The sequence below is a fragment of the Bos javanicus genome, chromosome 7, assembly GCF_032452875.1.
Source record: "Bos javanicus breed banteng chromosome 7, ARS-OSU_banteng_1.0, whole genome shotgun sequence".
Classification (NCBI taxonomy): Eukaryota; Metazoa; Chordata; class Mammalia; order Artiodactyla; family Bovidae; genus Bos; species Bos javanicus.
In genome coordinates, this window is record NC_083874.1 from 988139 (window position 1) to 1002613 (window position 14475).

General features: G+C 40.9%; 1 protein-coding gene across 6 annotated transcripts in view; it reads left to right on the plus strand.

The window, feature by feature from the left end:
- The window catches only part of MAPK9 (mitogen-activated protein kinase 9), a 68191-nt gene extending 58565 nt beyond the window's left edge, over positions 1 to 9626 (plus strand). For 4 of the 6 annotated variants that reach the window (XM_061421263.1, XM_061421264.1, XM_061421270.1 and 1 more), the window contains exons 8-12: positions 424 to 606; positions 2020 to 2144; positions 3809 to 3872; positions 5107 to 5178; positions 6558 to 9626. In XM_061421263.1, coding sequence (XP_061277247.1) covers positions 424 to 606; positions 2020 to 2144; positions 3809 to 3872; positions 5107 to 5178; positions 6558 to 6700 — 587 coding nt within the window. In that variant the 3' untranslated portion in view covers positions 6701 to 9626. The other 2 variants (XM_061421265.1, XM_061421266.1) reach the window with 2 other exon arrangements.
- The last annotated feature ends 4849 nt before the right edge of the window (positions 9627 to 14475 follow it).

Genomic DNA, 14475 nt, shown 5'->3' on the forward strand with positions numbered 1-14475 from the left:
GATTCTTTACCAACTGAGCTATCAGGGAAGCTTGTTATTGTGATAACTGATTTCAATTTGCCTACATAATTATTACCTACTTTCATGTTAAAGCCTTTCAGTCATAGGTATTCTTCAGCTACAAGATAACTTTATTTTGATCTAGAATAGGAAGCCATAAAGACTTCATTGTGTTGATATAATAAACTGTGACCAGAGTTTATATGGTGCAGAGCTTATTTGTTGTTTTTTTTTTTTAATAGTCTTAACTAGGAACCCAAACCTTATTTGAATATTATTTCAGAATGCTTCTGCTGACCCAGTGAGCTGGCCTGATTAATTATTCATTGATAAGTATAATTTAAGTTTCTCTTTGAATGATGCAACTTTATGTAATATGAATATAAGGCATTTCAGTTGTATTTTCCTCAAGAGACTCCTTAGATATTGATCAGTGGAATAAAGTTATTGAGCAGCTAGGAACACCATCTGCAGATTTCATGAAGAAACTTCAGCCAACTGTGAGGAATTATGTAGAAAACAGACCAAAGTATCCTGGAATCAAATTTGAAGAACTCTTTCCAGATTGGATATTCCCATCAGAATCTGAACGAGACAAAATTAAAAGTAAGATATCCTTTTTTCTTATACTTGTTTTCATAATCTGGTGAAGCTTTTTTATGTTTGCATTCTAAAATCTGTGAAAACTGAAAGATGAAATAGTTGAAAACCCTCAAAGTCATTTATAGGCTAGAATGAAGGCATTTCAGAAAGAAAGCTTAATGACCTAGAAGTTTTGTCCTCAATAAAGGGGACAAAACTGAAGCCTCTGGTCAAAATATTTACATAGTCTGAAAGATTCTTATATTAGTTACAGCAAATGGAATTCAGACTGTTACCAGGTATAAAGAATACTTGAATAAAGATTGTCACCCATTTGAAGAGTCAGAAATTTTAAAAGGCCTTCTCCCCTTATCCTGTGCCCATCACATTTTAATGTGTTTAAGGGAAAAGAATAGATTTGATTTTCTCTGCATCAAGACAAACTGTGCCTCATTCAGAAGAGTTCCATCTCTCCTTTGCCTACACATGTGAACTTTGTTTGGTTTTGGTATTCATTTGGCTGTCTTGGGTCTTCGCTGTGGCGTCTGGGGTCTTGGGTTGCGCGTGCAAGCTCTCAGGTGGAGCATGTGGGGTCTAGTTCCCTGACCAGGGGTTGAACCTGGGCCCCTGCACGGGAGTGCAGTGTCTCAGCAACTGGAGCACCAGGGAGGTCCCACCTGTGAATTTTAATAGCTGAAACCTAGGTGAGCCTTGTATTTAACCAAGTTATTGAACTTGTTAAGTTTTTTTCTAGCTACTAATCTCTAGATTTTTTTTTATCTAAGTGTACATTGTATACAGGTAGGCAAAACAGAGGGCTTCCCTGGTGGCTCAGTCAGTAAAGAATCCTCCTGCAGTGCAAGATACCTGGGCTTGATCACTGGATTAGAAAGATCATCTGGAGAAGGGAATGGCTATCCACTCCAGTGTTCTTGCCTGAAAAATCCCAAGAACCGAGGAGCCTGGTGGGCTACAGTCCATGGGGTTGCAAAGAGTCGAACACGACTGAGAGACTAAGCACAGCACAGGCAAAGCAGAGAGATCTGTGAACCGTTCTATATGATGCAAATATGAAGTCATTGTGTGGCTTAGTCTGTTCATCAAGAGAAAAGGCTTGCCCGTGCTTCATTCCTGCCCTCTCTGCAGTGCCACGCTCAGCCTAGCTCCTGTACCCTCCCTGCCCATGGCTTGTCAGCCTTATGCCCTGTCCTTCTCCTCTCCCATACTCAGGCCAAAAGCACCTTTGAAAGCCTGGTTTGTAGGAAATGGCTGCTTGATTTACTCTTAAAGAAAGAGACTAATAATCCTGAATTTATCACCAGTTTCTCAGAGTTAGTATATTTTTGTTCTGTCTGTGCTGTCACATTTAGTTCTTTATTGTGTGATTCTCCGGTTAAAATTGTTACTTTATTAATCTAATATTTGTTTTTACCCTAGCAAGTCAAGCCAGAGACTTATTATCAAAAATGTTAGTGATAGATCCCGACAAGCGAATCTCTGTAGATGAAGCTTTGCGTCACCCTTATATCACTGTTTGGTATGACCCTGCTGAAGCAGAAGCGGTAAGCATCTATTTTGAAAAGACTTGTGTGTAAAGGCAGGGCATACATTTCCCTGGATCTTCTGTCTGTCTGTCTGAAATGGCTACACAAAGATTTAAGGTTAAAAGGATTCCTGATTACTTTGAGGCCATATCAGTTCAGTTCAGTCGCTCAGTTGTGTTCAACTCTTTGTGACTCCATGAATCACAGCACACCAGGCCTCCCTGTCCATCACCAACTCCCGGAGTTCACTCAGACTCATGTCCATCGAGTCAGTGATGCCATCCAGCCATCTCATCCTCTGTCGTCCCCTTCTCCTCCTGCCCCCAATCCCTCCCAGCATCAGAGTCTTTGCCAATGAGTCAGCTCTTCGCATGACGTGGCCAAAGTACTGGAGTTTCAGCTTTAGCATCACTCCTTCCAAAGAAATCCCAGGGCTGATCTCCTTCAGAATGGACTGGTTGGATCTCCTTACAGTCCAAGGGACTCTCAAGAGTCTTCTCCAATACCACACTTCAAAAGCATCAATTCTTCAGTGTTCAAAAGCATCAATTCTTCAGTGCTCAGCTTTAGCTGGGGTCAAACCCCTTTTAGGACTCCTTACTGGGGCTGAACTCCAAGTACCTCAGGAGTGAACATGCTTATGCTGTGGTGATATAATTGTCTTCATTTATGTCAATGCTGATGTGTGATCACAATATCACCTTTTGTAGGCCTCCATTTGTGTACCTGGTACCGTACCTGGGTTTTGCTTTTATTATCTTGTTTAGGTATCCAGTCAGGCTCAGAAACTTGCTGAAAATCACAGGTCTGGACGTCCTTCCCCAGAGGTACCTGTTAGAGGAGTTCCACTTCTGAGTGTGATGCTCATGTGCATTTTTCTGTAGCATCCCTGGTATGGATGGTCTTTAGTTGAAAGTGAAATAATTACATGGTGGCATGCTCATTATTGGGCTTCCCTCATAGCTCAGCTGGTAAAGAATCCGCCTGCAGTACAGGAGGCCTGGGTTCGATCCCTGGGTTGGGAAGATCCCCTGGAGAAGGGAAAGGCTACCCACTCCAGTGTTCTGGCCTGGAGAATTCCAGGGACCATACAGTCCATGGGGTCACAGAGAGTCGGACACAACTGAGTGACTTTCACGTTCACGTTCACATGCTCATTATTAGGTTTTGTCCTGTGCATTTAACCACCATTTTATTCATTGTTTTATAGGAAAAGAATTTGATTTATAAACGTGATTTTAAGTAAATTTTTGAAGCAGTCCACTTAGGATTTGGGGACTGAATTTGGGAGTTCTAATAGGAAGAAATAAAAACTTGAGATATATTTTGCAGCTTCTGTATTTCCTAGCACAGTACCTTGTCCAGAATGGATCTCTAGGAAGCAGCCTGTGATTGCTAATTTTATAATTACATTTGGGCAGATGTCCTTAGAGTGTAATTATTAGCTGGACTATAATAGGTCTATTTTTTGGTTAATTATTCCATAATTATTTTGATTTTGAAACCAATGTAAATATACTTAGAAATCTTTAAGCCACATATTGAATGAAATTATATCAATATTATAAATATTTTATTTTATTATTTTTATAAGTATTTTAGAAGTCTTACAAGTGATTCATTTTCTTCATGCCTTATTATTTTTTCAACTATTAACTTTACCTGTAAAATTTAATTTTTAGCCACCACCCCAAATATATGATGCCCAGTTGGAAGAGAGAGAACATGCAATTGAAGAATGGAAAGGTAAAGATGGAATTTATTTTGATTGTTACACATTTCTTGAAATGGGGCAACTTAACACTTTTTGACAGTAGCCTTTCTAAGGGAGGGGTGGAGACCCTTCAGCTCTATCCTCTCTCTTCCCACTTCCCGGTAGATGAAGAACTTGAAGATAACAAAATTAGAGAGGAACGTGTATGAATTGCATATTTGCTTCAGAAGACAAAAACAAAGGCTTTTCACACATCTCACATTATCAAATCTTGATTTGTAAACTAAATTCAGTAAGTGTATTACACTTAACTCGATAACGTGTTGCAAACTATCGAGTAACCCCAATTCACAGGCCCCTGTAAAGCAGATATGAGAGACCCCACTGGGGTCAAGGGAACTTCTGCTGTATTTGTAAGCCTTGTAGTTATATATGCGTTTTAAAATAAGAGTTTGGGGGAAATTGCAGATCAAAAATATGCAAATAGTTATTACCACCACTCTAACCAGACAACCCACAAGAAACTAAACCAGTAATAAAGAGGTTAAACTAAAAATATTTCATTAAAAAGCAGAATCAATAATAGCTGAGAACTGTGGTCAGCGCAAGTCAAACATGGCAGCGTGTCCTGCCCAAGAGCCACTCCCTGGGCTGCAGGGAACCAGTGACCCATAGTGCACACAGCCACAGCCTCGCTCGGCACCTGCACTGTGCTGATTTTATTTCACGAATACCAAACTTGTAGGATGCTGCTAGTATCTTACCTAATAGGTAGTTCTTCTGACAAATGAACATTGAGGAAAACTGAGATTGAAACCAAGAAAAAACTTAGGTAACTAGACCAATTTCTGGCCAATCTGGAGGAGTTTACCTTTGAAGAACCACAATGGTGGAGGAAAAACTGTGCAAAAATATGTGAGAATATCCAGTAGTTAAACTGTTCTGTTAGAGTCACTTTGCTAGTACTTTCCTCCTTCTCTTCCCCACTCCCCATGTCTCTCTTTCACTCTCTCCCTACCCTCAACTTTGTAAAACCCACTAGTGGATCCAGAGCTACCCTACTTTTATGGCCTTCATAATTGGTTGGTTGAAAAGATACAAGGAATCAAATTATATTTTGGTCTAGGTAAACTATTACTTGTCTGTCTATCACAGTTAAAAATAGCACATCACAGTGTCCTTGGAGTGGTTCCAATTTATTTGGGAGCAGGGTTTAGAGATGCAGAGAAACTGATGAAGCATTCTAACTTGCATTTCTATTTGAAGAGCTAATTTACAAAGAAGTAATGGATTGGGAAGAAAGAAGCAAGAATGGTGTTGTGAAAGATCAACCTTCAGGTTAGTGATTGCTTTAATAGTTTGATTGCATAATACTTTTCTCTCTCTATTCATTTTTTGTAAATGACAACAGCGTGTTTTAAGTGCCACCTTGACCAGCATCGGATTTGAAAACTCCTTGTGTGAAATACTTTTCTCTTTTTGGTCTGTTCTGGTTGTGGCAGCTAACACTTTACTGATGCCAGGCAGCGAACTAACTGTTTTGTGAACATTTCTTGGTTCATCCTTGTAACAGCTACCGTCATTTTCATTTATAGATAGGGGAATTGAATTGAAAGCTTTCAACGTGCATGACCTTCTTTATATTGCCCCCAACCAATTAAAAAAGAAAATTAATATGAGTCTAGATAAAGTGGAATTTGATTTTCTTTTGAGAAAATTGTTCATATAATTCTCCTATCTTTCTGCTTGATCTTAGTGGTAGAAGTCTGACTAACAATTAGGAAGCTGTATGACTATTAGAGGCGTAATATATATGGTATTAACTTATAATACCATCTATAAGGTTCTACCTTAAACAAAACTCTTTACTTACATTTATTTCACATTTGTATTCACTCCACTCCCACTGGAAAGCACATGCACACCACACACACGTGTAAATACATACGGGGCTGTTTCTTATTTTTGAATTTTATATTCAGCATGACATGTGTCAAGTGTCCGGAGATTATATAACTTCAATAAAAATTTAGATGCTTATAGTTAACTAATCACAAATTTAAGACTGACCTCTGAGACCCTGGATGTTTTGTTTTTGTTCAAACCAGGCTAAAATATAGATAGTGGAAAACAGATTAGTTTCATTTGCCTTAAAATATCAGTTTTGGGGATTTCGAAGGCAAAAATAAAATGAACAAGAGTCCACTAAATTTTGTTCCTATTTTTTTCTTGTTTGTATCATTCCTTCTTTTAGAAGGTATTTTTTATTGCAAAAGAATTCTTCAAAGGTTGATGGTTTTTTCCTTGGATTGTTTATGATTATAATTGAAATGTCTGATGACACTTGAATCCTACTTGAACTTGAGCCTTTTGTGATACTGATAGTTTTAGGATAAATTCAACAATTTTCTTTTAATATCTTTTTAAAACCAGAAGGTATTTTTAAAGTAGTTAACATGACTATACATGTGTGTGATGTTTAGCCACCAGGAAGAAAGAGAATATTGCAGTGAAAGACAGAGGAATATTTGGGATTTTGAGCCTAAAGAAAGACTCCACAAAAAGTTCAAAATGTACAGTCGACTAACTTCTTGTTTATACTAATAGTATAGGAAACTGCAAAAGGACAGAGCTGAGATGTGGCCTGAAGTCTCACTGCCTGGATCTGCAGCAGTGTCGTGCCTCAGATTTTATTATATTTGGTTTTCTTAGCACAGATGCAGCAGTAAGCAGCAACGCCACTCCTTCTCAGTCGTCGTCCATCAATGACATTTCATCCATGTCCACGGAGCAGACGCTGGCCTCGGACACAGACAGCAGTCTGGACGCCTCGACAGGACCCCTGGAAGGCTGTCGATGATAAGTTAGAAATAGCAAGCTTGTCATCAGTGAAGGAACTCTCACTTCCATGGGCGTGAAATACTTGGGAGTTGATGGAACCAAATAGAAAAACTCCATGTTCTGCATGTAAGAAACATGATGCCTTGCCCCTACTCAGTTGTACTAGGCTTGCCTTGCTTAGATTATAAAATGAAGCAGATTACGTCTAAAGAAAAAAAAAATACAAACCACACATTTAGAAATTTTGTTCAAGGTCATTTCAGGTGAGCAATTAGAATATATGAATTTTCTTTTTAAGTTGTGCGGTAATAGTGATCATTTCTCATCCTCAGTAACTGTTGGGATTTATATGCATGACACAAATGCTTGCTTGGATTTGCCCTCTAGCACTTTGGAAATCAGTATTTATAAAGCCAAATAATCTTCAAGGTAGTGCTGCTTCTAGAATTGTCTCAATCCTCTTAAATAATTTTGTGTTTGTCCAGAAAAAAATAGATTTATGTGTATTAATTGGCCACCATCATATTATAATATCTTACCTTCTTTTAGGGTATGAATTAACTTTCTTTCATATTTCAGAAGGAATATAATTAAATCTATATAATGAAAAAAATGTAACTTTTCTTTAATTTGTCATGTTTTAGGCTGAGAATTATCACTGCTAAGACCAGGATACTTTGTTTTCTCTAAACTGTGTTAGTCTGGATGACTGTACATTCAGTTTTACTGCACGATAGCATTTTAAGTTTTGTTTTATGCTGCTTAAAACATATATATGTTTAAAATCCTACTACCCCATCTCTTTTTTCTTGGTCTTCTGGACTTATTAATTTGAAGTGCTACCTAGAACTTCATCTTCTTTATTAGCCACCTAACACCCATGTCAATCATATGATGGCAAATAGATTCTTGACCCCATCACCTGCTGTTAGAGTAGAATTTTACGAAGTGATCACTAAAGATGATGGCAGTCACTTGCTGAGTGCTTGTTTTGCTTGCGCCTGGACTGGGTCCTTTCTTACCTCCTCTCGGGTAAGATACATGATTTCACAAGGCAGAGTTTCCCTCTTCCAACACAGCATTCTTCCTCGACTTCCTTTCTTTTATGAAAGAAGCCACCTAAACCCCCTTTGGTCTGTTTTAGGAAGCAAGCTGGCTCAGAATGCTGTTTGTGGTGGTTTTCCACTTTGTGGAGGCGTTTCCTGGTCCTAAGGGAAGACCTTCTGAGGGATAGGGAGGAGCTGTCCTAAAGGGCAATTACTAACTAGTAAATATTTCCTGATTTTAAGCTGCTCACCTGAAATTGATACTTTCAGACTAATATGGAAATTATTCAAGATTCAGTAAAATACTGAGTATTGAAGTGTCATTGCAGAAATGGAGTTATGATGGTCACATATGGCTACCTGTGCTCGTAATGCTTTCCCCTGGAGCTTATTCTATTGCAGATTCATATCTTTTGTTCAGTTATTTTGGAAGCTATTGGGTCAACATTGTCACATTCTATGGAATGTGTTCTGAGGAGGAACTTTGTTAAGAAAGTTTATTATAAATATATCTAAAATATATGATTCTCTCTATACCATTTGTATCTTATTGGTCTTGTCACTGGAAACTGGAACCCTTGATGAACAAAATTAATATTGAAGTAATAAATAGTTTTCTATTGTGATGTTTAGACATGTTCAGCTGTAAGATGGAATACTAACTTGGATTGGGGCAGAAACACCTGTTACATAGCTGAGGATTATTTTGGCTTCAGAGGCCTGATGGTATAGTGAAGAAGGTTACCGCTGTACATATATAAACATCTTAAAATGACCTAATACACATTCTTTAAAAAGACTTTACTAAATCTATCTTTAAAAATAAAAGGAAAGGGGAGAGTTTTAAAAACGCATTATCTGTCCTCAGCTTATGTAAATGCAGCACAGGAACACGAGGGCACGTGGGAGTCCCACTGGGTGACTGTACACTCAGCCAGGTGCCGTTTATAAATGGAGCTAGGTGCCATACAGAGTGGCTTTCTGCTCACTGACTCCTCCTGTGTTCACGGAGGAAGTCCGTGATGGTGTGGACGGGTTTCCTGCCAAGACCACCTTCCACCAGCGAGTGATGAGTGCACCCCGGCAGGCCACGGTGCTGCAGCCCGCAGAGCTCCATAGAAGTACCTCACCCCAGTTCAGGGCCCTCCCTCCTGAGCTGGGGCGTGCCAGGGACCTGGTGCAATGCAGATGGTTCCACACTGCTCTCCATGGATAAATTCTGGTGTTGGATAAAGAACTGAAAAATGTGCTCAATTTTTCATCTTTTCTATTTTATTTTTGTAATTTATATTGTACACAACCCTGGAAGTAACTATTTTGGACACATATTTTTATAAACCAGGTAATTTATTATTAGCCTGGAATTTGAACTAGGTTCATTTTGTTCGTTGACTTAGTTTTTTGTTAAAAAGGAAATGACTGCCTCCCCTGTCAGGTCTTGACTTCAAGTGCAGGTTCCAGAGAGCAGACAGAGTCTGTCAGAGTAGGAGAGCATTCTAGAAGCATCCTGCTCAGTGTTGATCCACTGTGGAAACAGGAGACAGAATCAAGGCTCTGTGCTTATCTGTGCACCATGAAACTCAGAGCTGCAGTCCTGAAAGGAGAAAATGCTTGGTAGGGCCCCTTACTGACACCCAGAGTCCAAAGTTGAAACACTGAATGGCAGACTGAATCCAGATTTGATGCTGTGTAAAGTCATGGTAATGATATATGATGAGTTCATACGGTTGATTTCTAATGTAACTCCTCTGGTGTTTCATACTGGTAGTAAACACAGGTGTGACCTTTCAGATTGCATATCTCAAAAGTAACATTGCCTAATGTTTTATAATAAAATATATTACGTGTGTTTTGATTGGTGAAAATAATACAAATACATTTTAAAAGAGAAGTATATAACATGTCCAATTTTTGTGTGTTTTTAAATGACATTTGACTGTGTATTTCTATATCACCATCTCTGATTACAGATTTAACATGAACACAAGCAGATATTGGAGTGTTGTCATCTCAGTCAATATTAATAGATGTTTTTAAATTGAAAAGCAAAAGGGATTCTGTTAGATCCCTTACTGAAAATATTCTGCAACTTCCTGAAGCTAAATTTTCAAAACCACGCAGTGCAAGACTGAATATTTGGAATAATTGTTTTCTCACAAGAGTGGCCAGAAGAATCCGCCGATCAGTCTTTCCTTGTATCACTTAAAATCCTTAGTGGTGCCTGTGTGCTTGTGGTTTTCTGCCTGGATTAGCCTCTTTCATTCTGCTTCTGGTTTTGAGGTACTTTAGGATGTTTACTACTTAAAACCGCAGGAATAGAAGGGCGCACAGTGGCTCACTGTCTTCTTGCTAGGACTAGAATCATTCCAGATGGGTCAGTATCAGTCTTACTTTTAAAGATCTCTAGGAAAGGAGAGTGAAAGTCCTTCAGTCGCGTCTGGCTCTTGGTGACTATACAGTCATATGGAACAGGAAAACATGTCTCTTGATAATGATCTGGGCTCCATTTCTCTCTCTCCCTCTTCCCACTTTCAATGTAGATAGTACTGAAATACTTTACATTTATTGACTTAAATGGTACATACAGGTTTTTGTGGGATTTTTTTAATGGGAGGAGGTATGGTGGTGTTCAGTCACTAAGTTGCGTCCAACTCTTGATGACCCCATGGACTGCAGCATTCCGGGCTTCCCTGTCCTTCACCATCTCCCACAGTTTGCTTAAACTCACGTCCATCAAGTCAGTGATGCCCTCCAACCATCTCATCCTCTGCTGTCCCCTTCTCCTCCTGCCTTCGATCTTTCCCAGAATCAGTATTTCAAAATAACTTACTGTATACTTTCCTGAAGATTGTATTTAAGTGGTAAGCTTACCTTTGGCAGTAAGGCAGTTATTTGATGTTTTTGGTCTTTGATCAGGAAAGTTGGTAACCAAATCAATAATAACAGTAACAAAGTGGCCAGTAACATCTCTTTGAAGCCAAATGTGACCCTGACTTAAGAGGGATATGCCTATCACAGCAGCCACTGGGCACTTGTCACTCACTGTTTCCTCAGGGCCCAGGGAGTCCTTGTGAACAAGGCTGTTTGCTCGGCCATTTCTGTGCTGTGGGTCTTTAGCATTGGAAAGGAAATTCAGAATCAATTTTCTGACCCCCTGCACAACGGTTGAGGAGGCTGCAGCCACGTCGGGAAGGGCACCACAGGGCTGCCCTCAGAATGCTGTCCCACTCATGCGGGTCTTACTGTTCTTACAGTCATGAACACACTTGAGAGTCTAATGAAAACTGTGAACTGCCCCCCGCCCCACCGCCTTAGAAAAAGGCCATGAGCACAAGATTTTGCCAAACTTTCTGAGGAATCCTGAACCCTGGTGGTTTCCATGTTAAGAGCCCCTTTGTAGAAGCAGTTTATAGATGCTTTGTGGTCTTAGAGGGAAGCAGAGCCTGCAGGAGGGTTCTCCTGATCTTCTCTGTTCTAAATGGTTCCGACACTTTTGCAGACAGATCTTGGGTATAGGTAGGGACATTTTTACTCTCAGCCCCGGCATAAGTTGGCGTTCTTGTTCTGTGTCTAAAAGAGCATGTGGAGACTCAATTCAGTGAAATGGGTTGTTTCCAGCATTCCTTCCACATGGAACTTAGCTGCAACATAGGAACTGTAGGTTTATAATACAGAATTCATAGAAACAGAGATATGATTAAATGCATCTCTTCATTTTAAAGAAGTAGTTCTGTGCTGAGCTTTGAAATACAGTCTTGGCTCTATTTTGTCTATGCACTTAGATTTCATCGAGAATAGGAATGGACAAAGAGGTTCTCTAGTTCACATTGCCGTTCAAGGCACTGAAGAAGTTATCCAGCCTCTGCTCAGATGGTTTTAATGAAGAGAATGCTCCTCCCTCTGCATTCTTTTTTAATAGTTTTGACTGTTAGGAAGTTCTTTCCTGGGACTTCCCTGGTGGTCCAGTGGTTAAGAATTCTGCCAGTAAAGGGGACATGGTTTCGACCCCTGATCCAGGAAGATCCCAAGTGCTGCGGGGCAGCTGAGCCTGTGCACCACAGCTACTGAGCCCACGCCCTGGAGCCCGCGAGCCACAGCTACTGAAGCCTGTGCCCCTAGAGCCCGCGCTCCATGACGAGAAGCCCCTGCAGTGAGAGGAAGCTCCTCCACTGCAGCTAGGGAGTAGCCCTGGTCCCCTACTATAAGCCAGTGTATAGCAAGGAAGACCCTGTGGGGCCAAAAGGAAATAAATTTCAAAATAAGTTCTTTCTCTAACTGAACAGAAAACTTGGTTCTCACAACTTCCACCCATTGGTCCAAGGTCTTTCCTTTGGGTGAAATAGAATGAGTCCGACCCATTTTTATGAGACAGGCTTTAATACATTAGTTGAAAAGATACGCTGCAAGTCTTCCCTTCTCTAGCTTAAACTCAAAGTTCTCACAACCCTCTTTCATATGAAAAAGCCCTCAGAGCCTCATAACCTCAGGGCACCCTAAAATTATGGACACAGATGTGAATGTAATATTTCTGCACAGCCTGAGCACGCACCCTCCAAGGGAGGCCACACTCATGAACAGAGTCTCAGGTGGCCTGAGCTTTAAAAGCCATGTTCCACTAGGGGCCTGCAGTCTAGCAAAATGACCGGGTTGTGTGATGCTGCGGTTAATCCTGATGCTGTCACTCCTCATAAGCATTCTGTCCGCCAGCTTGTGACATCCATCAGCTTTATGAGCATGAACAGGCCTTCTGAAAATTTATCCACAAGGTGACTGACTGCCTTGAGTGGCAGGACCGAGCCTTGAGGCAGACCTAGCAGTCACAGTGCCCAGAGCCGCGTGGCCAGCACTTTGCCAGCCTCCTCCCTAGAGTTCTCAGCCCAGTGACTTGTCATTCAACTCTTGTGGAGCGCTATCTTGCCACAAGGTCAGGAGGAAGCATCTTGATGGACACTGTGCGGAAATAATGAAAACACTTCAGCAGCTGCCTCTGATCTGCTTGCTTCAAGAAAAGAAATTAATTTGGCAATTGCACTGGTTTTCAGAGTTTATGCTTTTATTTTCTTTTGGGAGGATCAGGTAGTAAGTGCCAGCTTCCCCTTCGTTTCTACACCTTTGATATCTTGTGGCCACTAAGAACTGTGACCAAGTGCTGTCTCAGTATTCACAGGTCGGTGCGTGGGCAGGGAGCAGGGCAGAAACATGTGTTGGCCTTATTTTGTTTCCGTGAGAATAAAGTGATGTGTTTTGAAGAGTACACAATTGTGATTCCACAAGAGGCCAAGCTGCCCTCCAGTGGCTGTTAGAGAATTGTGTCCATCCAGCACAGCCTGCTCAAGCTGGGCATGACTTTAGAAGTTTATCACCTTGAGCATACCTTGCCATTTTTCATCTAATGGCAGTCACGCTACTTTGATTTTATTTGATTTTAATCTAGGCTAGAGCTGCAATATAGAATTTCACTAATAGTTAAGTTTGTCCAGCTCTCTGCTGTAAAGTTGATGACTTGGGTGTTTTAAGCAGCAAATTATCATTCTAAAGATGCTATTAAAAAACAACTATTTGATCAGAACCCTCGGTTGTGTGTGCTTGTTCTCAGGTTTTCTCAGAGAGCTCCCTCACCACACATGACAGGGATAGAGTGCAGCAAGTGGAGGCCTGCCTCCTCTCCCTTTACCCACCCTCCTCACCTTGACTGTCCCTGCACCCATGAGAGCTGACCCCTGCCCCTTTCAGGAACTCCACTGCTACAATCACCTCTATCCTGTGTTGTCACTGCCCCCTCCTCTGCTCCATCACCTGTCATCTTTATGTCACCTGCGTGAAAAAGAAAAAGCTGCTTACCCCAGCATCACCCTTGAGTTGCTCCCCTTCACAAGAGAAATTGAAAAGCAGTTTCATTTTCTCTCCCTTCTCTTCTCTCTTCTCTCATCTACTTCCTTTTTTAATAAAAAAAAAAAAAAGATACAGATGTGTGTGTACACACACACATGAAAACGTAATCAAGAATGAAAAACTAAACATACTTTTTTTACCGTATTACTCCATCTGGAGATGACCACTCTTTATACTTAACTGTCCTTGCAGATCGTTTTCTATGGACACATACATACCTAGATGATTTTTTGTTTTGCTTTTTGCCCAAATGAGGTCATACTGTGTGTGCATGTTAAGTCATTTCAGTCATGTCTGACTCTTTGCGAACCCATGGATTGTAGCCCGCCAGGCTTCTCTGTCCATGGGATTTTCCAGGGAAGAACACTAGAGTGGGTTGCCATTTCCTTCTCCAGGGGATCTTCCCCACCAAGGGATCAAGCCTGAGTCTCCTACGTCTTCTGCATTAGCACTGGCAGGCAGGTTCTTTACTGCTAGCGCCACCTGGAAGCCCAGTCATGCTGTGCCTGCCATTTATAACCTTCATTTTTCACTGAATGGCCTCCAGCTGTCCATATCAGTAAGCTTCCATCAGGTTTAATAGCCAGGGCCTTGGGATTTCCCCAGTGTCCCCAGAGTCCTTTACTAGTGTGTCCTGCCAGGATCCAGTTGAAGCCCTTGCATTCCTGGTGTCTGGTTTCTGGTTGTCATGTTCTTAAGATTGTCCTAACCCTCCATGACACCAACCTACCTTGTCAGGCAGGTCAGCCTGCGGTGTGTGCACCTCCTAGCTCTGTGTGGCTGCTTCCATGGGGTTGCATCGACCATGCCCTCTGTCTCTGATATTTCTTGGATCTAGAGAGCATATCCAAAGGTT